Source organism: Neocloeon triangulifer, unplaced genomic scaffold (assembly GCF_031216515.1).
Source record: "Neocloeon triangulifer isolate White Clay Creek 2 clone unplaced genomic scaffold, ASM3121651v1 ptg000009l, whole genome shotgun sequence".
NCBI lineage: Eukaryota > Metazoa > Arthropoda > Insecta > Ephemeroptera > Baetidae > Neocloeon > Neocloeon triangulifer.
The window spans coordinates 2,645,627-2,670,309 of NW_026775551.1; the positions used below are offsets into that span (position 1 = coordinate 2,645,627).

Here is a 24,683-nt window from a genome sequence, read left to right on the forward strand (position 1 = left end):
AAAAAAATTACAATTTTTATCCATCATGGGCAGCTAGAATTAAGTAAGCATTAGACTTGTATGTACTTTTGTTGAAATTTTCTCAGGGAAAGGCAATTCACACTCCCTTGCATCTTATTTGACGAATTAATTAATTTTCTGTACCTTTTTTTTTATTTGCGCACCTGTGTAACCTCGGAAGGCATTCGTTTTCCGAAAGGTGCTAACGAGCCATTTTACTAAATGCTGGAATTTCAACCTTCTTGTTAGCATTGTTCGCCGCTGAGAATTATTTCATAGAAACGTCCCATGGGAAAGAAGTGTTTGAAGAGTGTTTCACACCTATTTTATGGATGGACACACGGCGGCAGCGCCCGGGAGGAACGCAACGTGCACAGCATCAAGGATGCCGGTCGGCACCTTATTCAGAGGCGGCAATTGTCAAAAATAACACGGCCCTCGGAGCATTTTTATTCGGAATATCATAACTGGACTTTGGATAAACACACTACTCACGGACGCCGCCGTAAAAAGAGAGAAAAAGACATCTCGCCGGACGCAATAATGGAGATGCCACTTTTCTCTCTTGATACGGCGCCGCGCGTTTTTATTCATCACCGGCAGCAGCCATAATAGTAATAACAACCGATAATACTTCCCTGAGGGTCTCGATTTATTTATACTTCACATACATGCCGATAGCGTAAGAACAGTAAGGAATTTTTAATATTGAAAAGCCCAGGCAGTAATAATGCCAATCCATCACCGATATCGACTCTCGTCAGGTTCCGTTTCAATGTAATTTTTACTAAATCACCTTATTCTTGGCTAATGACAACATTAAACATTCTGTGGGCATTAAAGCTATCTTTATAAGAAGTTTCTCATGGTACACCACACTATTATAGTTTGCTTGTTAATTAAAATATTATTCATAAAATATATATTTTATTTGTCATTTCACATATTTTCTTTTAAATTATTTTTTAAAAGTTTTATTTGTATTATTAATTTTTATTATTATGCTACTATTTTAAGTTTGCTCTTAATATAATAAAACTTATTAAAAGTATTAATTATACTATTAAATAGTAAATTACTGTATACATTTTTATATAGTGCTAATCACTGTAAAGTCAAAATATTAAATTGAAACACTTTGTTTTTGTGTTCCTGGGACTCTTTTCGCTTATGAATTATTTATTAGAAAACCCAGTTGTTCCATCGATACTAAAATATTGTTCACCTTCTGTACTATAATAGTACTAAATTCTTAGTACACTTTTGGCAATACTATCTAGTACAATTTTAGTACAGATTCTGATACTTAGTTAATACTTTTTTAGTATTGTTTTTAGTACGATATTTCATACTATTCTTGTGCGGCCGAGGTACGACATTGTACTTTTTAAGTACAAGAAATTGGACTAAAATCATACTAAATTTTGTACTATTTTAAGGTTTTCTCTGCATAAAAAATGGTACTTGTTCTGTTTAGGGAAATTATTTATTGATAAAATATTTTGATCCTCCTACAATATATCTTCCTCCAGTTCTTCCTCAGCACTTGGGTTGTTTTTGCGTTTTTTTGCAAATTCACTGCCACGGCCCATTTTCTTGTTGTACTCTTTCAACTGCTCCTCCGTCGGGTCAAAGCCGTAGTTGTGCCTCTGGTTGTTAAGAAAAATGTTGATTTTGCGCACAAGAAAGGTTCTGGTGTCTTTGTCAGTCTTTTGCAATTTCCAAGATTTCTTTCTAGCCAAGCGTATGCAGTGAGCTAAAATATGAAAACAAAAAATTATGAATAATTGTAAAAAATTAAAAATTAGTTCTTTTACCAATAAAAATTTGAAGGGGCTTGTCAGGAAGACCTGCTCTGGCATGACCATCTGGTGACTGCCCTTTGCTTGATCCTGTGCAGGTGCAAAAAAAAGCAACATCATGCCTGAAGAAAGCCTCAAGTGCCTGGACTGCGTAGGAATGCACTTCCTTAGAATTGTTTACGGCCCGAGCCAAAAGTGTTTTGCTGGCAAAAAACACACCTTCTTGTTCAAACGGTTTTCCAAGATCATAGAGCTAAATTTATAAAGACAAAATGTTACTTAAAAAATAATAAGTTTTTTGAAATACTTACATTTGCTCCATTTTCAGTATGGACAAGCGCATATTTGAATTCGTCATCTGGCTTAGACCTTAATTGGGCCACTCGTTCACTTAAATTAAAAATAAATATTAAATAATTAAATTTATTTTTTCAAATATATAAAACCTACTCAAAAATCTTCCACTTTTCATTCATATCTGATGGGAAAACCAAAGAACCAAGTCCACTATCAGGCTCCACTTCAACATTTTGCGGATCATCATCCAGTATAGACATTTCAAATGCGTCATTATTCGGCTGTGGATTATATCGACTGCCGGGGTTGTTGGCCAAATCTTGGAGTTGCTGCACTATTCCAGGTAGTTTGTTGAACACATCTGAGAAGCCCTGGGCTATAAAAATTAAAATATTTTAATTTTGATAAAAATATTTTCATTTCAATATCTACCATCCACAACCATGATACCTTCTTCATTGGCAATCTTTTGAAAATGTTTTTCTTTCTCAATATATTTGGACATACTGAGAACCTTCTCATTAGACGCCTTTAAACGCTCCTGAAGATCAGATTTTGTAGAGGTAAGGCTTCCGATTTCATCCTGTAGCTTTTTAATTTCACTATCCCGGTCTAAAAGTTTCGCGTTCAGAACAGAATTTTCCTTTTCTAATTCAGTGTTCTTTCTTTGCGTCTCAGCCAGCTTAGCAGTCACTTCATTTGATATTAACTCTGTTAATGAAAAAAAAATAGCTTAATGCTTCATTCAATTTTAATAAAAAAAATTTATAAAAATTAAAATAAATAATAAGGAAATACCATTCTGCGCCTTTGTCCCTTCTTCGAACCGCTCCTCTCTAGCTTGATTGAGAAGATGTTTCTCAAATAAACCTACTTGAGTAGCCTGTGCATTAATGTCAGCCTTCTTTTTTGCCTGAAATAAAACAGATGCGGTAAACTAAATAATTTATGGATAATTAATTACTTGTCTCTTCCCCTTCGCAAGCAAGTTTTTTTCATTACGAGATTCTTGAGTCTCATTTGCATTCCTCTTTTTGGTAACCTTGGGTTTTTTAACTGGCTCCGGTGAAAATTCTTCATCACTCAATTCATCATGTTCTTCCGAAGGATCTATTAATATAAAACAGGAAAGTCAGTTATATTCAAACTTTCCATAAAAGATTCAAGGGAGGTTTTGACTTTTTGATAAATCATCATCAAAGGATAGTTTCATCGGGTGTAGATCACTTAAACTGACCTACTACAATAATATTTGCATTGACCACGAGAGGTAGAGTAGAGTATGTTATTACGACGTTTTTAACCCAATCAAAAAATTTTAATCCACAGAGTTAAAGCCGTATAGGGCATGGGATAATTAATTGGAATTACCTTCATCTTCTAAAATATTTGGTATGTCCTTTTTCGCAACATTACTTGTAGATCGTGTTGGTCGTTGTTCTTTGACGATTTCTTCGGTCTCGGTTTCTACAGAGTTTTGCTCGACAACCTTCTCGGTTGGTGCTCGTTTTTTCCCGACCATACCAAACTTTTGAAATTCAACTTAATCTTAAGGAAATTAAATGGCGAACAATATAAATTGGCAAAAAATATTCCAGATTCAGGTACCCACGACCACGAGGTAGGTCAGGTACACAGGTTAAACCGAGCTAAGTATAGGTGGCGATGTGTCAGGTTGCCATGCCAACATAACAATATTACAATTATCAAATTTAATTTTCATTATTGAAATTTGATCTTGTGTAAGAGATATATTTTATTATTGAATTGAAAAAAATATTATATTCAGCAATTGTGAATGAGAAAAATAAAAAAAATCGATTGTATTGTAAAATGAACAAATCATTAATTTCAGGTAAAAGTTGGCAAAATGTGTAGGTGGCGATGCGTCAGGTTGCCATTGCCATGCCAACATAACAATATTATAATAATCAAATTTAAATGTGAAATTCAATGACACGCCGGCAATGAGAAATGATGTATGGAAACAACCCTTGTTTGATAAAAGACATGTGTTTTGTCGCTTTGCCATGCACGGCTTTCATAATCAAATCTGTAGCAATAGTTCCGAGCGCCAACAGTGTTTCGAGGAAAGTGATTCATGCGTGTGTTTGCTATGCGGTGAGAAATGCACCCAATATCATCTGGCTGAGTGCAACCACCGAGTGCTTAGCATTAATGACTATTCTAAAAATAAGTGAAAAACTTTGGAAACCCTGTCGCGCAAACTGATAAAATAAATTGTGAATCTTAATTTTAACCTTCTAAGATGTAAGTTGAAAGTTGTACTCAATTGAGTTTTCAATAAAGACCATATATAATTTTAATTATTGCAATTTGATCTTGTGTAAGAGATATATTTTATTATGAATTAAAAAATATTATATTTAGCATTTGTGAATAAGAAAAATAAAAAAAAAATCGATTTTATTACATATTGAAAAAATCATTATAATTTCAGGTAAAAGTTGGCAAAACCTTCGAAAATTGTGGGTGGGCGTGGGCACATAAACACTTGTTATGCTTTGGTTTTGAGATAGTCGAAATTTATATTATTGGGGTTTTTGATTAATTAATTAAATTTAAGCCAAGCTTTTGAGATAAAAATGAGTAAGCGCAACGCTCGATACAAAGAGTGGCTGAGGGATCCAAGCGTTCGGGTAATTTGATCTATTAAGAAATTATATGTTAAATATAAAAAAAAATATTTATATTTTTACCACTAGGTCCCTGCAAAGATACTAAAAAAAAGAAAAGAACTGCCAGCCACTGTAGCTTCAGTTTTTTCTGACTCAGAGTCTGACTTAGAACATGACATTGAAAACACCATGCAAGGTAATTAATATTAAATGTCAAACTTACAAGATAAATTAAAATTAATGTCTTTTTGCAGTTGAAAATATTATCAGTACCAACAATTTGGAAGCTGAGGCACAGCAAAGAATTTTTGATGTATTTGAAGGACTTGATAGTGAAGATGATAGTGATGGTTAATAAATAAATTAATGAATAGTGCAAATGCCAATTAAAAAAATTTAATATTTTTTGCAGGGCACTCTCTTTCTGATAGAAGTGAGACTTGTTCATTGCTCTCTGACTCCGATTCCGATGGGTCATTTCATTTCGATGAAACAAGTGACGAAACAAGCAAGGAAGAGGAAAATACGGAGGAAAACTGCAAGTCTGGTAATTTAAATTCTAAGATTTACGATAAAAGCAAATATACTTTATGTGAATTCATTCTTGACATAACAAAACTATTCAAATATTTTAAAATTTCTAAAAATTGTGTTGTAGCAATTTTAAAATTGTTTGGGAAATATCTACCATCTAATAATATTGTTCCTCGTTCAAAGAAAACATATATGAATATTATAAATGAAGTAACGCCAAAAATTGAGTATAAAATGAAATATATTTGCGTAGAGTGTGGTACTGGTAATGGGGAAACAAAACCAGAAACGTGTAAAATTCTTACTTGCAAATCAACTAGCTTTTCAGTTTCACTAGAAAACAATGTTGAAGACATTTTAAAATATTTTTTTGAGAAAAGAAATCTGGCAAAGCATATGGATGAAAAAAGAGAAGCTAGAAAACATGTGAACGATTTCATCTCTGACATTGATGATGGGGAAAACTATAAAGCTATTGAAAAGAAATCAGTCTATGATATTGCTCTAATACATAATACTGATGGCTTTCCATTGGGTAATAGTACTACTATGCAAATATGGCCTAATTTTTTAGCTATTGTAGATATTCACCAAAAATTAAGGATAAGCTACTTAATTTTGGCAAATATATATTGTGGGCCATGCAAACCAAGCATGGATATGTATTTAGAGAGTTGGGCAAATAAAATGGAAAACATAGGAACCAGAGGCATTGAATGGAGACACCCAGTTAGTGGCAGTATTATGAATACCAGGGCAAGTGTCATAGTCAGTGCAGTTGACGCTCAAGCTAGAGCCCCACTTCAAAATTTTGCTTATTATAACGGAGCATATGGGTGCAGTTTTTGTGAAATAAAGAGCGAACCTTTGTCAGAGAGCTCAGAGCAAGAGTTGTCAGTTTTTGACAAAGATTCTGTTAGCTCCAACGTTTGCTACTATCCTTACAGACTGAGCCTCTCAGCTGTTGTTCGGACTAAAGAAAATATTATGCAGCATGCTGCTGATATGATCAATCCTGAAAAGTCCGGGCTCAGGGATAAATCTGAAAAGCATATAAAGGGAGTAAAAGGTTTCAGCCAGATGGCTTTTCTTCCTAATTTTGATATATCAACAGGATTCTCGCCAGATTTTTTGCACAGTTGTTTACTCGGAGTTGTCAAAAGACACCTGCATAATTTATTTGATAGCAAATATAAAGAAAAAGAATTTCACTTGACTCCTGGCATGAAAACTTTGATATCAAGTCGTTTAACTGCTATAAAACCTCCAAATATAGTTACCCGTTTACCGCGATCATTAAAGTATTTGAAACAATGGAAAGGTAGTGAATACATGTGGTGGATTTTATTTTATGCACTGCCTTGCTTAGAGAAGATAATTAAAAATCAAAACTACTTTGAGCACTTGATTTTACTTGTCAGGGCAATTCATTCCCTTTTAGAAGAAAATATTACTCAAGCTGAAATAGAATACTGCAAGACTTTGTTAAATATGTTCTGCGCAGCATACAGCGAATTATATGATCCACAAGAAGAAACTTTTAATTTGCATATGCTTCTGCATTATGCAGATTCTGTAAAAAAATGTGGTCCACTTTGGGCAACATCTACTATGATGTTTGAGAATGCAAACAATTTTCTAAAGCGTTCGATTCGTGGAAGTAATAACGTCAATAAAGAACTCCAAAATACTTCTAAAATATATTCGGCAATTCATGCACTAGAAATTATTTGCAAACAAAATGATGCTGAGCAGAGTAAAATTTCAAATGTTCTTGGATTTGGAAAACCTTTAGCCACCTTGCCTCAAGAAATTATAGATTATATTAATTCGCTGGATAGTTTTCATGACTCAATAAATGCTAAAGTGTTTTATAGGGCTAAAATTAATGGAATAACATACACGTCAATGTATTACAAGAAGGCACAGAAAACATGCTCTTATTATGCGCAAGTACATAATGTGTATCATAATGAAAGAGAAGTTGATTTTGTTAAATTAGTAGGATTTGTTGAGTTCAATGAAAAAACAATTTTTTTGGGGAAAATGGTCAAAGTCTTTGGTTCCGCATATAAATCCCAAAGGTTTGGTGTTGAAGCTAAACATATTAGAGTAAGTTTGGACACAAGTACTCTTGTTTCAGCGCCTCTTAACTGCATAATTAAGCCACTTTTCAAAATAGAAGACAAAATATGTATTCCTCCAAAAATATGGAGTACCAAACTGTAAGATACTAATGAAAACATTTTTGCTGCAATTTTTTGTATTATTATGTATGTAATAATCTTAATTTTATTTCTTAAATTTTTGCTAAAGACTTTCAGAACCTACCTCTGTATGTATAAGGTTGAAAAAAGGATACAATAAAAACAATTTTTACACCAGCGCAAGTGTTTTTATGCAATGATTTGCAATCAAAAAGAGTAAAAAAAATTATATGTAAAATCTCATTGTTTGTTTAATATCGGAGCAGCATATTTAAAAAATAGGATTTAAGGTATGAAAAACAAGAAAGCTTCTGAAGTACCCGAAGCGTACATTAATAATACTACAATTTGTACTAAAATTTTAGTACACAGCGTAAGTACAATGGTTAGTACGGATTAAGTACAGGAAAATAGTTCAGTTTTAGTACTTTAGTGCGGCCGTACTATCGTGAGTTTTCGCGTACTAAAAAAATACTAAAATAGTATGATCATAGTACTGGTGGAACAACTGGGAATTATAATTTCAATAATAATAATAATGAAAGTTTCAAAAAGCTAATGTTATATATCATATTATTACGGCTGCAATATCCAAATTTATTTCACTGTAATAAGTGCAGCTCATGAGGCTTCAATAGCCGAAGTGCAGCACAAAACAAAATACAGACAGATTAGTGTGGAGTAAAGAATGTTAATTATTGAAAAATTTCGCTCTCAATTAACATTTTTTACTATCACAACAGGAATTTTCTAACTTTTTTACACTGGTTTTGCTTCAAATATCTCGCGTCTTGGTACATAATTCCTCGCAAGTAATTAATTCAATTATTTACCTTTTCGAGAGGTTTCTTTGGGTATCAAATTCTCAAAAAAATTGCAATTTATTGGTACTGAAAAAATTAATTAGCGTTTAAATGTGATGTAAATATCAGGTTCAATAATTTAATTTTTAAATGCCAGCCGGTGCTCTTCATTGGTGGCGCCGTGGGTATGACACCCAGATTTTGTTCTTTAATTTTTTTTTTATATTTATTAATTTTTTTGTTACTTTAATTATTAATCATTATTAACTTCCCTATATTTGATATTCCACACAATGATGAAAAAGACAAAGCGGAGTAAAAAAAAAGTCGATAATTTTTAGAGTTTGAGGGATTGTTTTGTTTTTGCAACTTTATGCAATTTTATTTTATTTATTTAATTGATATTTTCTTGCTAAAATTCAAAAGCAGAACAAAATTTTGATATGAAGAATATTCAAAAGTGACCGTGGCTTTTGTTTCATGGCTTTCATTTCACTTCCTACGAAATCGAAAGTCATGCTCACTTGCACTCATTGTGCATTTATTATATGGCGCGAGCAGATCCTGCTGATGGCCCAAATTCATGCATTAAAAAAGTGTACGTGTGCAGCAGCTCTCGCTCCTCGTGCATCAGGCAATCAGGTTTATTATCGTGCCGATTGTCTTCGGCGGGAACAATGCGCGGCGAAAAGGAGTAGCTTTGGCCGCGGTGAGCTCGGCAGGAAAACAAAGTGCACAAAACGAAGCGATCATTGTTTGGCCGCCGCCGATTCTCGCTTCTCATCCCGCGGGGCCGGAATTTGTTTAGAATTACAGATTCATGCATCTAATTTGATTAAAGCGTGCATTCGACGATTCGAAGAGCCGCCGCAGGTATGGACAAAAAAAAAATAATACAAAACTTCTGCTCTTCCTTTCATTTTGAGGCTGCAGGGAACGAAAAGTATATAAATGATTGTCGGTGCATGATGCAAGCAAGTGTTTTATATATTTTATCTCCCTTTGAATTCCAACTCTGGCGATAAAGTACCGACCTGTGTGTATTTAGCAGTGAATAATGGGCCTAGTTTCTTGCATGCGCTGTGCTTTGCTGCTTGAGCAATTTCGAATAAGAGAGCGATCCTTGGAAGGGCTTTATCGGCGACGGACAATTGAACGTTTTCGGACGCGACTGGTCTATTAGATGATGGATAAATGTTGGCTAAACGTTTCCTCATTAACAAAGAGACCAACGATACACAAAGAGGCGTCTGTGTTTTGAAAGCAACCAGCAGCTGAATCGACCGCTTGTCTTGACGAATGCCACCCTCGGCGCGGCTTGAAAGTGTTTCTAATTTTTTGTTCGTTTTCGAGAAAATTGGCGTTGATAAGTGTTGAAGTCATTCGAGCCGAACGTTGTATTTGGGAAAGGAAAAACGGCCAGTTCTATGTTCACAGACGTATATAAAAAGGGATTAAAATAATCTTATTGTCAGGCGTGAAAATCATCCAGCAGGAATCATAAATGGAAAATGCGAGGGAAAAGAACAGAGTTTTAATTTTGCATATCGAAAGGTAATATTATTTACGAAGCTCAATTTATATTTTAATTAGAATATTTTAAATTTTAGTTGGATATTTTCTTGTATTCTGTTAAAGATCCACTTTGGTCAATTGTATTGCTCTTTATTCTGAAAGATTGGTAAATTTCGAGTATATCTTGTGAAAAAACTATTTGAAAATTCCGTACCGTTGCGTCTCAATCTAAAGAAAACCTAAATTAGCGCGTAAAACATGTGAGAAAAGAGTAGCCAATCAGATCCATCAGTTTGTTCCTAAAACTACAGAATTTGGTCACATTGGCGCTGCGATCGCTGATTTTGCCAAGTTTTCTGCAGCGCCGTGGGGCATTAGTGGAAAAATCAGCGATCGCAGCGCCACAAGTGACCAAATTCTGTAGTTTTTGGAACAAACTGATGGATCTGACTGGCAACTCAATTCTCACACGTTTTTCGCGCGAATCACTCGTAATTAGGTTTTCTTTTGATTGAGACGCAACGGTTCGGAATTTTCAAATAGTTTTTTTTTCACAAGATATACTCGAAATTTAGCAATCTTTCAGAATAGAGAGCAATACAATTGACCGGAGAGGATCTTTAAAATAATTTTCTTTGTAGTTTCAAAAAAAAAAAAATATAAACCTATATTTTAAGACAATTTGTACAATTTATTTTATTTTGTCTCACAAGCTGTATAAAAATATTAAGATTATTACTTCTTTTTTTTGCTATGAAATGCGTTTCTACTTTCAACAATAAAAATTATCTCTCTCCATTTTTATTACAAAAATATGAAACCACCGCTGACACGTGAAAGAAAGGAAGCATGACATCCAGATCGATTATGTCTGAACCACGTTGACAGCAGCTTCTCTCTCTGTGTGTAAAAAGTGTCCCAAGCGATAAAAGCAAAATTATTATTGGCCCTCGTTTGACGACTTTCTTTCACTCCACAGCGCTAATTCGCGAACAAAGCGCGCCGTATCTTCAGCGCAATGGAAAGCAGAGCAAATTGCGCGCACTTTCCACCACATTGTCACATCACATGCGCACACAAAGAATATAAAAAAAGGGACCATCGCGACACCACGTACCTTATCCCGGCGAATTTATGATTGGCCGTAAAATTAGGCAAATTTCGTCCTTTCTCTCTCCTGCGCACGAAATAAAGTCCCTCTGCCAAAAAATACATCTGGTGAACAAACAAAACGTGGAAACCTCGCCAAAATCGTGACCGCTCCGAGATGCTTATTTAAATAAAATATTTGTATATATAAAAAGCAGCGCAATTAAGAGTGAAAGTGGTGCAGAAATAAAATCCAGACGCAGTCGTTTGTTTGGCGAACAATTCGGGGCCGTGTTCAGTGTTGTGTGCTCATGCATGCACTTGCCGCTTGTTTTGGGCGGTGGATTCAAATTAGGCCGAAAGCTTTGTGCATGGAAGTCCGAGAGGGACCAAGTCGGCACTAGCGCAGGTCAAAATGCTCGCATATAAAATTAAACTGTTGTTGAGCTCTTGAGGTTTGCGAGCACAGCGCTGACTGACTGCTGCGCCGAGTGCCAGGCAAAAAACTTAATATTGCGTCACGGGCAGTGAAACATAATCAAGTAATTTATCTTGTAATTTTCCTATATTTTAATTAAATTTTCAAAAGAATTTTAACGTGGATTCAGAAACCAATGCTCGGAAAAAGAATTAAAATGTCCAAATTTCAACTTTTAATTGGAAATTTGGACATTTTAATTCGTTTTCCGAGCATTGGTTTCTGAATCCACGTTAAAATTCTTTTGAAAATTTAATATAGAAACTGAAATATGCTTTACAACGCAAACACAACACAACACAACTCTACACTAAAATTTACAAAAAAACACACACTCACACTAACAAATTAACAACATTTAATTAATTATTTTGAATTTATCTTATAATTTTATTTGGGCAGTTACCAACTGATGTTATGAAACTTGATTGTTTTTATTTGCATGCTATTAAAGTATTAACATATTTTTGTCAACGTGAAACATAATTATGATATTTTTAATAATATTACAATATTATATAGCAATTATTACGTTTGCAAGAACAAGCGAAAGTCGACCGAAGCTCAAATGCGGCGGATGGAGTCATTTTTACCTCAGAAGTTTTAGCAAAATTTTTGCTAGTGGTGGTGCGGTTTTTTTCCAACAATCCCTTTTTTCAAATAAATTATTGTTTTCAACAATTGCATTGTATTGTATCAATGGACAAATAAACAACAATATAAAAAATTGCGATACTTATAATTAACGTACAAGTACAAAGCGTTTGTTGAGAACAATAATTACTGCAAATTATTGTTCAAAATCTTTTCCAATAATTGCATAAAATGGCTCCAATTGTTGAATAGATTCGACTATATAAGTATAGGCCATTAAAATAATCATGAATTATGTTTATTAATGAAGTTTTCCTTAATTGTGACAATAAAAGTACGACAAAAATTTAAAATAACTTAATCAGAAGTAAAAATAAAATTTTATTATTTATTTATTTATTTATTTAAAACGATTTGTTCCTCTTATTTACACACTTCCCTTTTCTAACAGAAACTCTCAAAGGCGTGGTTGGGGCGATACATGAGTGAAGTTGCTTGCTGCTCTCTATACTTGTGTGTGTGTTGTGTGTGTGAAAGGGATTCGAGGCAAAACACGGCGTGTGTGTATAGCATGTGCGGAGCGCAAAACGAATATCTCTCACGTTTTCTCTGCCCTCGGCGGCTTTTTCAGCGCTCTCGTCCGATATATATCCACAGAGAGGACCTCTGGTGAGATAATGCAAAGCCCCTCCGATTACACAAAAGCTGGCAAGTGCTTCGGCGGCGAAATTTATTTGGAAATTGCAATAAATTTTATTGGTTAATAATAACAAGAGCGCGCGGTCGGTCGGTCGGTTGGCGCAGCACGAGGGAAATCCGCGCGCAAATTTGCCCCGGGATTATTAATAGAGGCAGCGAACGTTTTAATCACTGGATATTATCTTCGCCCATCCGCTCATATACACCTACTGACCCTTCTTTGCATGCATTCGGGCGCCTGGTGTGCGTTTGATATATGGACGCACGGCAACTTTTTGTACCACGGTCCGAATCTCTCTCTCCGTGGCTTTTATCTTTATGCGTGTGTTTTTTACCACCAATGTTGGAACCAGCTAAGCTCTTGCGTGAGTTCCATTTTTCTAAATTGAAAAATAAATTATACATTTATTAAAACATAATTCATCGAGGGGAGATCTAAGCGCGATTTTGGCGTGACTATCCAATAAAAAAAACGATGTTTCAAATTGATCATTCCATAAGATTAGGAAGAAAAAAATTTGCCATAGGAAATTGTTCTCAGCATTTCTCAGAATGATCCAGTCTTTCATATAATTTTTAAGTTAATAATTTGAATTTTAGAATAAAATTGTCTTAAAATTGGGACAAATAAATAACATTATTAAATTATTATAAATTTCTTTAAATTGTTAATGGTGTGCGTGTTTTTCTGTTTTTAATTAGTGTAGAGTAGTGTCTTTGTTAGTGATATGAAGTCTGAAGCAGCTTCAGGGTTTAATTTTTAAGTTTTTTTTTATTTAAGTGGTTTTAATGAAACTGTGCGAGAGAAACTTGACTTTAAAGAATAGAATAAACATACCAAAATTTTGACTTTTAATTAAGAAATAAATTTTAAATGACACAAAAAATAAAATAAAAACTCTGTATAGGTTCTTGAAGTTGTTGTTGTCTTCCCCCTGAATAATAAAGCAAACCATTCCATTTTTAAATCCCCAAATCAGTTTCGTTTCGTCTTCCGACGAGAAAAGAGGTACGCACTTTTTCACACATTTCACAATTTTGTATTTTGTTGAATTTGCTTGGAAATTTTATTCTTAAAATTAAATTAATCCAATATTCTGTATTTTAAAATTAAGGAGAAAAATATTGTAATTTAATTTTTAAAATTTTTTTTTGAATATAATTGTATGTTAATATTTCAAAATGTAATTAAAATTGGTTAAATGTCAGCTTATTTCATTTTTAACAGCTCATGAATTGGGGTTGCAACCCGCAACCGAAACTAGTAGAGCAGGGATTTTCTGTACCATGCAGAAACAATAAAGTTGCTCATCTCCACCGAGGAAGCCGGATTTTATTTCAACAAAATAAAAACTATTGAAACCTGGAAAATTAAGGCAACCAGAGCAACATTTTTCAGGTTTTTATTATAGCTACGCAATAAACAATAAATAATAAAATTTCGGATTTTTTTTTTGTCACATAAGGTAGATTTGTGTGTCATTTAAAATTACATTTTTAATTAAAAGTCAAAATGTTGGTATGCCTTAAAGCCAAGTTTTTCTCGCTCAGTTTCAGTAAAACCATATAAAAACCCCTTAAAAAAGCGATAAAATATTGATATTGAAAGGTCGGATAACATGACTTCAAATTTCCTTAAATTTTAATTCAATTAAAGGATAAGCCAATTTATGCGAATCATTGATCCAGGCAATCCACTTTTCTTTCACAGAAACGAGAGCACCGCACACAAAGGTTGTCTTGCCGCTTTCAAGGCGAGGAAGTCACGACTGAATCTTGAATGTACTGCCATAGTCACCTGAGCAAACTGCTTTTCTTATAAGTGTGTAGCCCACATATGAGTACATAAAATTCGGCGCACATGTTTGCGAAGACGAGAAAGAAGAAAGGCCTTTATCTATCACTCACGCTGCATTGAATAGTTAATGAGCGCCTTGGCTAATGCATTGAAAATAAATTTTATTAGGCGTCTTAACGTGGCCATTCAGCTCTGACTGAGACTGTCACTTTTTTTTTTTAATTCCGCTCGGACTGAATGGAAAAAAATTTCACCTGAGAACGAGAGTGGATTAATCATCTGATAGGGGGAATTCATTTTTCAGCAGGGCAGGTTTGGTGCATGAGTGACCAATTTGGGTCACACCACGGAAGGACTGACACGCCACAGGGCTCGATGGCGAGAGTGATTTTTATTTTTTTTAATTAATAATTCTTCGCGTTTGATATTTGACAAGTGGCGGGCCCGGCCAAACTGACTTTCTATTAATTACGCCAGCACGCGCGATTCAATTCAATGTATGACACATGGCGGAGGCACAAAAGCGGCCAAACACTCGCTCAGCGCCATTAAATTCAATTATCGGGCACATTCTTTTCAATCGGATCGGCCTTTTTATTATTGAATCGGAGGCATTACTGGGTCGCGGCCACTTTTGTTCGCAGGTGAGAGATAAAAAGGGAAAAGGAAGGTGCCTCTGTTGCTGCCAATTTCTTTCTCCTAGAGCGGCCGCTTCTTGCTATGCATGCACGTCCTGTATAAATTCATGAAGTGCTCTTCGTAGTAAATTGTATGCTTATTAATTATAGTTAATTGTTATGAAAATTCCAGCAATTTTATCCTTTCTATGACCTATTATAGAACCACAAAGCTTTGCATTATTGCTAGGAAATTACAAAAATTATGAGAAATTTGTGATAAAATATCATGTATGCTTCCAAAAATGGAGATGCATTAATGAAAATTAAAAAAAAAATCGGTTGATAAAATATTTACACGAATTTCCCAATTAAAAACAATCAACTAAAAAGAACTAAAAAAACTAAACTATCTTAGACTAAAACTTAAATTATAATTAATAAGCGTGATACTATTTTGAAAAGGGAATTAATATAAAGTTATTGATTTTTCTCTTGTTGTTAACTTTTTTTTAATTCTCCAAGAAATTTTAATAAATTAAATAGCGAATAAATAATTCAATTTGATTCAAATTTAATGGATCGTTGTAAATAATGTCAACCAAATCAAAATAGTTAGATTAACAATCATTATGATCTGAAATTTTTTTTTAGAAATAGTGAATTTGATCTAATTTCTAATTCATAATAAATATAATGTTTAAAATCAGACAAAAAAAAGACAACATTGGACTTTCGCCATAATAGCTATGTAAAAGTAGCAAACATTTATTTTTTACTATTTTCATATTAATACTTAAAGTATCAAATCATTATTATTTAATACTTATTGAGAACATTAAAATATTTAAAAATGTAAAAAATAAATAAAATTATAAAAAATATATATTTTTGTCATGTATATAAACAAATGTTTTTAATTTAAAAGATAAAACTGTAATATTTATATGATAGTTAAATTTAAATTAATGCATACCACTCTAAAGACTAGAAACTGTAAGTTTCTGGCACGTTGGCTGGAAGTCAATAAGCCGTGTGTGTGCATCGCAAATCCATTTAAACCTGTTCCCGGCTTTGATCGCCACTTATTATGATTATTAACCCCAACTCGTTCAGTCACTCACTAGCAGAGAGTCAGCATAATAAATATAAATATCAGGCACAAAGAGCGGCCTAGGCCTAAACATTTATCACTTCATACGTGTTGGCCGGCAAAAAAGAGAGCAGAAATAAACCTGGTCTCGACAATGAGCGCGGACTGGGCGCGGCCTCCGCACCAGTCTTAACTGCAACATTCCATCATTATTATTATTATTATTGAGGCTGTGCTGGTTATTTATGCCGCTTAGACAATAAAACTCGTAGTGCGGGTCAGTGGACAAAAAAATAATTTAATGATCGAGTCCAGCTGATTAATCTACTTGTTATACCTGCGCCCATGGTTGAAAGTGAAATTGGCGCGTCGAGAGCACAGGTGAATAGCCATGGGATAAAATATTATTTAATATTGGCGCGATAAAACGGCTGCTAATGAAATTTGCGCTCAGTACGTTTCGCTTTTTATGAGACAATCAAAGTCTTAATTGATCTCTTGCGTGACCCAAATTCCCGACTGTGAGACAATATTTTAGGAATTTGCATGACAATTATGATTTCCCTTTCCAGACGATATTTCATGCAACACCTGCGAAATGTAATATCATTGCCTTGGAGACAAAACAAAATGTATCCAGAGAGGAGAGTAAATCACGCACAACACACGTGAAATACGATCCGCGTTATTGTTATAGGTGAAAAATTTCCCTATTACAGAGGAAAATATTTCAGTGTCTCTCTTTCTCGTGAAGCATATGCCGTTGTTTTGCGACACTCGCGGGGCTTCGGCTCTCATGGTGTGAACAAAAAATCAGCAACTTTCTGCAAAGTCTTTCTTCATTATTCTTAATTCCTCGTCACAGCAGGCAGCTTTTCCCAAGAAATGCTGCTGTTAATCAGTTAAAAGAATATAATCCCCGCAATGGGGCTTCGCAAATATATATAAGCAGGCGACTTTGAGACTGCCGAGAGAAGTAAAGAGACTTTGCGTGTGCGTCTCTCCTCTTTTCAAACTGTTTGCTGTGTGGAAAAATCCCAGCTTAATTACAGCATTTGAATGCAACTTGCTAATCTCATTCTCTTTTCAAATACACAGCTTGAGATTAATTCTGTGTGGAAAATGCTGCATGCCTAGCCTAGTAAAATATGCATTATTCCCATTGTATCTAACATAAGGTCTAAAAAAGTTTTGCATTTAGTTGAATTAATTAAATTTTTTTAATTAATGTACCCTTAACCAGTGTTTTTTTTTAAATTATTACGATGAGCAATTTAAATTACTCATTAGATTCAACTTTTCAAGAATGCCTCTAATTTTTACGCTTGTGCATTTTTGTCGGTTTATAGAGATACAAAGTAGACTATTTTTAGTTGATTTTTTTTAAATTTATTCACCTTTTTAGTTGTTTTGGTCTTAAATAGTTGTTTTGATTGGGAAATTCGCGTAAATAATTTATCAACCGTTTTTTTATTTGCATTAATAAAACTGCATTTTTTGAAGCATACATGACATTTTTTTCTCCAATTACTCATCATTTATTAATTTTTTTTTTATTTCTTAGCAATAACCCAAAGCTTTGTGGTCTATAATACGTCATAGAAAGGATAAAATTACTGGAAACCATTAAATTTTCGTAACATTGTTTAACTTATATTTTACAGGGTAATTTTATTAAGTTGTTTTTTCATTTGATATATATTTGGGAACTTTGGGAACAAAATTTACACTTACTTTTAAAATTTTTGGAGTAATTTATAATTTTCTAATAAGCTCACAACATGATTTTTCATTATTGGAATAAATTAAGTCAGAAATTAAAGGAATACTTGCTTTTAGTCAATTTTAAATAAGTGCCAATCTTAATATAATCACTCAATTCATGCAGAATATGCATTTTCGAAACGTTCCGAGCGACGTAGAAAAAAGTTGATTGATTAAAACGCACGAGCCTTCTAATTTTATTTGTTCTGTAAAAAAGCTGACATTTCATTCAATTCTTTTAACATCACATTTTTTTAAATGCTTTTTTACAGATGTAATTTATATTGAAGTTTTGTTTTGATTCTAAATTACAAGGTTATTTCCTGCCTCACGGTCTGCAAGTTCAAATTATATACGTTTTACTATTGCTCGTCTGGCTTGGGAGTGCAAGCGTCTCCCTGCTGTTTTCGCAACTCAAAACAGTGCACCGGAGCAATCATAATAATAATAATTGTCGTGTGCTGCCGTTGTGCAAATAAGCACTGTATGTACGCACGTGCACATAGTTATAATACTGTTGGTGCGGCCAACCCTTGAAACAAGCACGTACATTGCGCCGTTTTCCTCTTGTTGTTCTGTTATGCATGTTCCTCTCTCTCTGCTTTTGTTCCTGAAAAAGGATAAACAGTCTCGGCTGCAAACCTCTAAATAGAAAAAAATCCATTGTTTCGCAAAACTCTGCCAACTCTCTTTTAATTATTCACCGTGGATTATTTCATAAGTAAAAATTGTGTCATTTTATTCATATTGGATTATGAAAATTAATTATTAATTTCATAATTACACAGATAAATTGGATGAGATTTGATGAATTAGCAATATTTGGCGAGAGTTCCATAAAATATTGCTCCTCCCTTTCATCCGCTTAATTTAAACACAAAGCAATTTATTGTACACAATATTGAAGCTATCGAATTACGGCTGATTAAAATTCCGTTCGTCTGGTGTCGAAAACAAGTTTATTTGTTTCGAGTGTGATTGGTGTGTCTGAATGTAATAAATGCACAAATATTTACAATCGCCGTGTGCAAATGTGATCGCAGGCGGCGCTTCTGTACATTGTGTGCGCGCTGATGTAATGCAATAATAGTGTATAACACGTTTGCGCCGAGGTATTATTATACGTTGATGCTGCTGTGGAGAGAAGCTATATATTATTTGCTTAGTGACAAATGTTTATTGCACGCACTAAAACCCACTGATATAATAATTAGCCCGGCTTTTGGGAATTGTGAGTGTGGGCGCTGAATTATCTGACGAGCTTAAGTTAATTTTGCAAAACATCTGTTAGATTCTTTGTTGTTTATCTCAACAAAGCTTCTGAAATAGTAAATATATTGTTACTATTTGAAAAACATTAAAAAAACGATTAAGTGACTTAATTTGAATGGTCTTTGTGTAAAAAAAATTTAAAAATTTGAATAAATATATTTTGATTATTGAAATGTATTTATTATAATTTAAATTTATTAGCCTACATTTTTTAAAATAAAAAACTAATTATAAAAAATATAAAATTGTTACTAATATAAATAAACTACATTACTGAAGTTGATATTATCTTAAAAGTCTCAACGTATTGCAAATTCATCTTTTAAATTTCTCATTTCAAATTTTTCATTTAAATCGAAAAACTAAATTTTAAATTTTATCTTTTTCTCAAGCTGATGACACCGAGTTGGTTGTTTGACTCAAGGTCTCGGCCGCAATTGTGTGGTTGTTTGAAATTATTTGCAAAAAAGTTGCATCGTCTCGCGAGTGGCGGCAGCAGGTTGTATTTAAATAACTGCTTCATTATTTGCGCCCGCGATAAAAAGTGCTCCGCATCTCGCCACTTTTCTTGATGCCTCGCAGCAGATCGAGTGCGAAGAATGCTGCAGCGAACAACCTTCGCTCGTCCCGCGACTCGCAATTTTTTCTGTCAATGAATTGTGTTGAGGTAAATTCTCTCTGTGCAACAAGACGACGTGCGGGAATAAATACGGCGCAATGATAATATTGTGCGGTGCGACGTGAAAATCTCGATAATGATATGAAGTTATTTTCTTCCCTTGGTTTTGTCGTGGGAATTATTGTGCGGTTTGAATTGCAATACATTTTTATATGCATTACGTCGCGCATTGTGTGCGGCTAACTAAGGTGAACGACAGGATGAGTTCAGGGTTATATCAAAGTAAATCATGATGAAATTTTAAATGCCATGATTTATCTCAATAATTGGGACGAATGTAAAATAAAATTTCCCACGAAAAATTAAACTTTAGTGTAACTAGATCTTAATTATTTTAGAACAATTATTTTTTTAAATTCTATAATTCAGGCAATTTTCTGCAATTACAGAGCTGAAAAATGTCAATAGAAAATAATCAAAGAAGGAGATCTTGTAAGAATTTAACTGATTATGATTATCTATGGGTGGGTCCGAATATGAGAGAATTATTATTATTATTTTTTTTTTATTTGAAAAAGAATTGATTCGTGAAGCGATTCTCGAGAAGTGATTCTGGAGAAGTGATTCTCGACTATAGTTAACTTCGAAAAAAGTAAAGTTTGGCGTGCAGTTTGAATAAAATATGGGTCAGAGAAAACGATTCTAGAAACGATTCTTGAGAAACGTTTCTCGAGAATAGATTCTCGCGCAAGGATTCTCAAGGAACGATTCTTTATTTAAATTTTAAAGGCAGAAACGATCCTGGAGAATCTTTGCGCGAGAATCTTTTCTCGAGAAACGTTTCTCAAGAATCGTTTCTAGAATCGTTTCTCTGATATTCGAACCCACCCCATATAATTTTTAAACGTTTTCAACAATTATTTGTCACTTTAGGTGATTTGTTTAATCAAAATGCATGCCTAGCATTACATTTTTTTAAGTTAACCATAATCGAGAATCCCTCCTCAAGAATCACTTCTCGAGAATCGCTTCGCGAATCAATTCTCTCATATTCGGACCCACCCTATAAGATTTTGCTTAATTTATTTCCAGAAATATAAAATTATCTAATTTGTTGTTGTTGTGGAAATCAGATTAAAATGTGTACAAAAAAGTTCAGTTTTCCATAATATCATCCCCTCTTATTTTTATCATCTTTCAAACAAAAAGCCAGAGCTCAGTTTCAGATTCTTCTGCTTAATCTTATTAACGCAAAATATGCCCCCGTGGAAGCGACTTTTTATATATTTTATAATAAGACTGCGCGCAGGAAAAAATTCAGGCAGCCGAGTGGAAAGGGCCAGTGCCGCCGCCGCCAAGATTCCTCTGCGTTGGCTTACTCGTTTTTTTTACGGTGATATTTTACATCCTTTAACTTTGCGCAGAAAACAAATAAGCGCTTATTAGCAAGGCAAAAATAAAAGCAGCGCGAATCTAAATAACATCATGCTTCTCCTTTGTCTGCGTTGCCCATCACACGCGCAGCAAAAGAGCTGCTTTTTTAACTCGCCGTTTCATCAGCGAAGCAGCAGCAACGAGAAGAGAACAAGTCGGGGCCCGTCTTTATAACCTTGAAAGATGTCAATCTCAAACTATAAATTTTCAACTCTTCTATGTCCTGACAGAAATCTAATCTCGAGGGGACCTCTTTCTTTTTCTCTGTTTCTTTTTCACTTTTATAAATTATTTTTTATCCCTTGTCCCTCTTTCTCTTCCTTTATTCTTCTTCCAGGTATGCAGAAAGAGCAGCAGCTCGAATTTTATTTCTTTCCCATCGACAAAAGGGGAGACGTCGTCATGTTTTTATATTTCTCTTCGGTTTTATTTTATTGTTTGTGACCAAATCGCCCAACGCCAAAGTGAGAAAGCGGAGGTGTGAGTGTTAATTGGCTCGCCTCTCGTATATATAAATAATCCCCCGCTTAATTAACAACTCTATTACAATGGCGTGCTCTAATTTATTTCACACTTTTGTGATAAATCATGGTGTGATTACGAACGGTTGAGAGGCAAACAAACTGTATAAATGGGAAAGCGACCGGCGTTAAATCAGTTGTGTATTCAGAGGAAAAGTTTCGAACGCAGAAAGAAGTTTTATTCTAACACGCCTCTCGCAACAACTTCGGCTCAAGTAACAACTATGAAACTAGTTTGTGTGTTGTCGATAAATTGCTCCCTTCAGATTCAAACTGGCAACTACTTCTTCATTTGTACTAAACTTATATTATAATATTATAGTTGTTGCGGAAATTTAGATTAAATATTGGAAAAAATGCAGCTTATTGAATTAAATATATTTTGAGGAGAAAATAGATGGCCTTATTATAGAGGAATGGAAGCTTAAATTGTAATTTTTATATTTTTATCTGATTTGTAATTGAGTTTATAGTATTAAATAAATCAAAATCTTTGTTCTGAATTAATTATAATTTAAAAAAAAAATTGTGGTAGAATTTCACGATCGAGGGTTGATTCATGGTGATTTGAATTTAAATCGGCTTTTCCTTGATGGGTTTTTGTGAGTTGTTTATTGTTTCACAAAAAACAATATCCTGCTATATGATTCGGCTGCGGGCTGCAGCCATAATTCATGAGCTGCGAAAACATTTTGACAAAAATTAGTACAAAAATAAATCTTTTCTCAAAACACACGTTTAAATATTCTGACCAAAATTATTATAAAAGACAATTTATAAAAAATATTTTGAATAAAACATTAAATTTTGTGCTAAAAATTTTTGTGTGAAGAAATGTTAATTTAAATAATTTTTCACGGAAAATTGTCAAGAAAAATAATTTTTGAAAAAAGAATTATTTTTGTACTAATTTTTGTTAAATGTTTTCGCAGCTCATAAATTATGGCTGCAGCCCGCAGCCAAAATATGTAGAGCAGGATATTGTTTTTCCGAAACAATAAACAACTCACAAAAACCCACCGAGGAAAAGCCGATTTTAAATTCAAATCACCATAAAAAAATTACTTACTTTCTTATATATTTTCGAACCAATTATTTACCGTGATGAACAAGCGGATGCAACTGAATTCAAGACTGAATTTCACGACGAATATGCCCTTTTCAATGCGACCCACAACCCAATTAGTGGGACCGTTGTGGTCCTTTATTAATATTTCAAACAGTGCCCTGCGACTTCTGGCGACGGCGGCGGGTGCTCGCTTGGGCACGGCGCTGAGCAAACAGCCGGCACGCCATGTTTTTCATTCTATTTTCGCTCAGGTGAATGTGTGTGAATGTATGTGTACACTTTGTGTGCACCACTATATATGTACATTCAGGCTGAAAAACAACCATGCGCGCCTTCGCAAGCCGGGGTTGAGGGTTACAATGGTCTTGTGTGCGTATGAATGATTCATTTTCTGCGGTTGCCGCCGCCGCCGCCGCTCCACCCTTTCTCACTACTTGCTGCAGCTCATTTTCCCAATTTTGCTGGGCGCGAGAATTTTCCTATTTGCCACTTTTATCACAGACGAGTTAATTTATAAGATTGTTTACAATTAATTTAGATATATTATTAAAATTAGCCTGTAAATGAATTTTTAAAAATAAAATTTGTAGTTAATTTGTTAGTGTGTTTTTTTTTTGTAAATTTTAGTGTAGAGTTGCGTTGTTAAGTGTATTTCAGTTTCTGTATTAAATTTTCAAAAGAATTTTAACGTGGATTCAGAAACTGAGCGAGAAAACCAATGCTTCGGAAAACGAATGAAAATGTTCAAATTTCATCTTTTAATTGGAAATTTTAATTATTTTTAAAACAGATTAAAATGTCTGTTTTAAAATAATTGATATTTCCACTTAAAACTCAAAAATTAGGACAAGCGGCAACACCCTGAAAATTACTAGGATCATGATTTCGCTTATTGAAAGCTCTTCATCTAGCCTTTAAATTCTTTTGAAAATATAAATTTGTAGCTAAAAATATGAAACAATCAGAATTTTTGAAGTAGTCTTCTAAATAATTATTAGAATTGTTAATTACATTAGTGCTCACAGATATTTTGTAATTATTTATGATAAATTACATAATAATGTATGAACAATATTTGTTAAGTTAGTGTTGACATAGTAATATTATTAAATTATATTTTACTAATAAATTTTACTTTGAAGGAGCACAAAATTTGACGGCAAAAGAGCAGAAAACTAAATTTGTAAATTCTAAAAAGACTTTTGCAGAGAACGCCTTTGTCAGACCTTTTGTGAACGAGAGGTTTTTCATTCCGCAAGGAAGCGCGTCCATAAAAGTTGCGTGGAATGGAAACAATACGACATAAAAAAGACAGACTTGCAGTTCTCATCTGGCAAGTGTGCGTTCGTTTTGATGTTGGCCCTCGTTTTGCTGCTGCTGTGGTCGGTGGAGAATTTTGCATTTTACCCCGGCGCACCCGAGCGGCCGTAAAACTGGTTGCCGCGCGGCAGGTTTTATTGTGGGCCGTCCAATGATTGACATGCAATCTTCGGGGCTGCATCGCTTGAATAAAAAATGAGCATTCAAATTATTAAACGTGGCTGAAAAGCGAGGTGTGTGCAGGCAAAAAAGGCCAAGCCAGCGGTTATCGCGCCTTCTGCAAAGCGGCGCAGCAGCTGGACAACAAAAACATAAAACCGACCATAAAACAACATGAAATTGCGAAATATTGCAATTTATCACGTGCTAAAAAGTCAGATGGATGTACCGAGTTTTGAATTTCCAGGCTTTTTCAATATTGGAGAATAAACAAAAAACAAAAATAAAGACTTAAATATAATTAATTAATTATCAGACACGGGCAAAGAGGCCGGATTTGTATGTTCCTGCTCAGACTTT

The 24,683-nt window shown here is 34.0% G+C and overlaps 1 protein-coding gene across 1 annotated transcript; it reads right to left on the minus strand.

The window, feature by feature from the left end:
* Positions 1-1,511: 1,511 nt before the first annotated feature.
* On the minus strand, positions 1,512-2,544 carry LOC132195483 (uncharacterized). Its single transcript, XM_059617503.1, has 5 exons — positions 2,532-2,544; positions 2,253-2,475; positions 2,114-2,192; positions 1,818-2,055; positions 1,512-1,756 (listed from the first exon to the last, which is right to left on the minus strand). The coding sequence occupies exons 1-5, from the start codon at positions 2,542-2,544 to the stop codon at positions 1,512-1,514; spliced, it is 798 nt and encodes a 265-aa protein (XP_059473486.1).
* Positions 2,545-24,683: the final 22,139 nt, after the last annotated feature.

Excerpts from the sequence above, each read along its gene's own strand:
- LOC132195483 (XM_059617503.1), bottom strand. Across the intron at positions 2,193-2,252 it reads GAAAAGTGGAAGATTTTTGA|TGAACGAGTGGCCCAATTAA; the intron begins GTAGGTTTTATA and ends TTTTAATTTAAG. Across the intron at positions 2,056-2,113 it reads ATACTGAAAATGGAGCAAAT|CTCTATGATCTTGGAAAACC; the intron begins GTAAGTATTTCA and ends TTATAAATTTAG.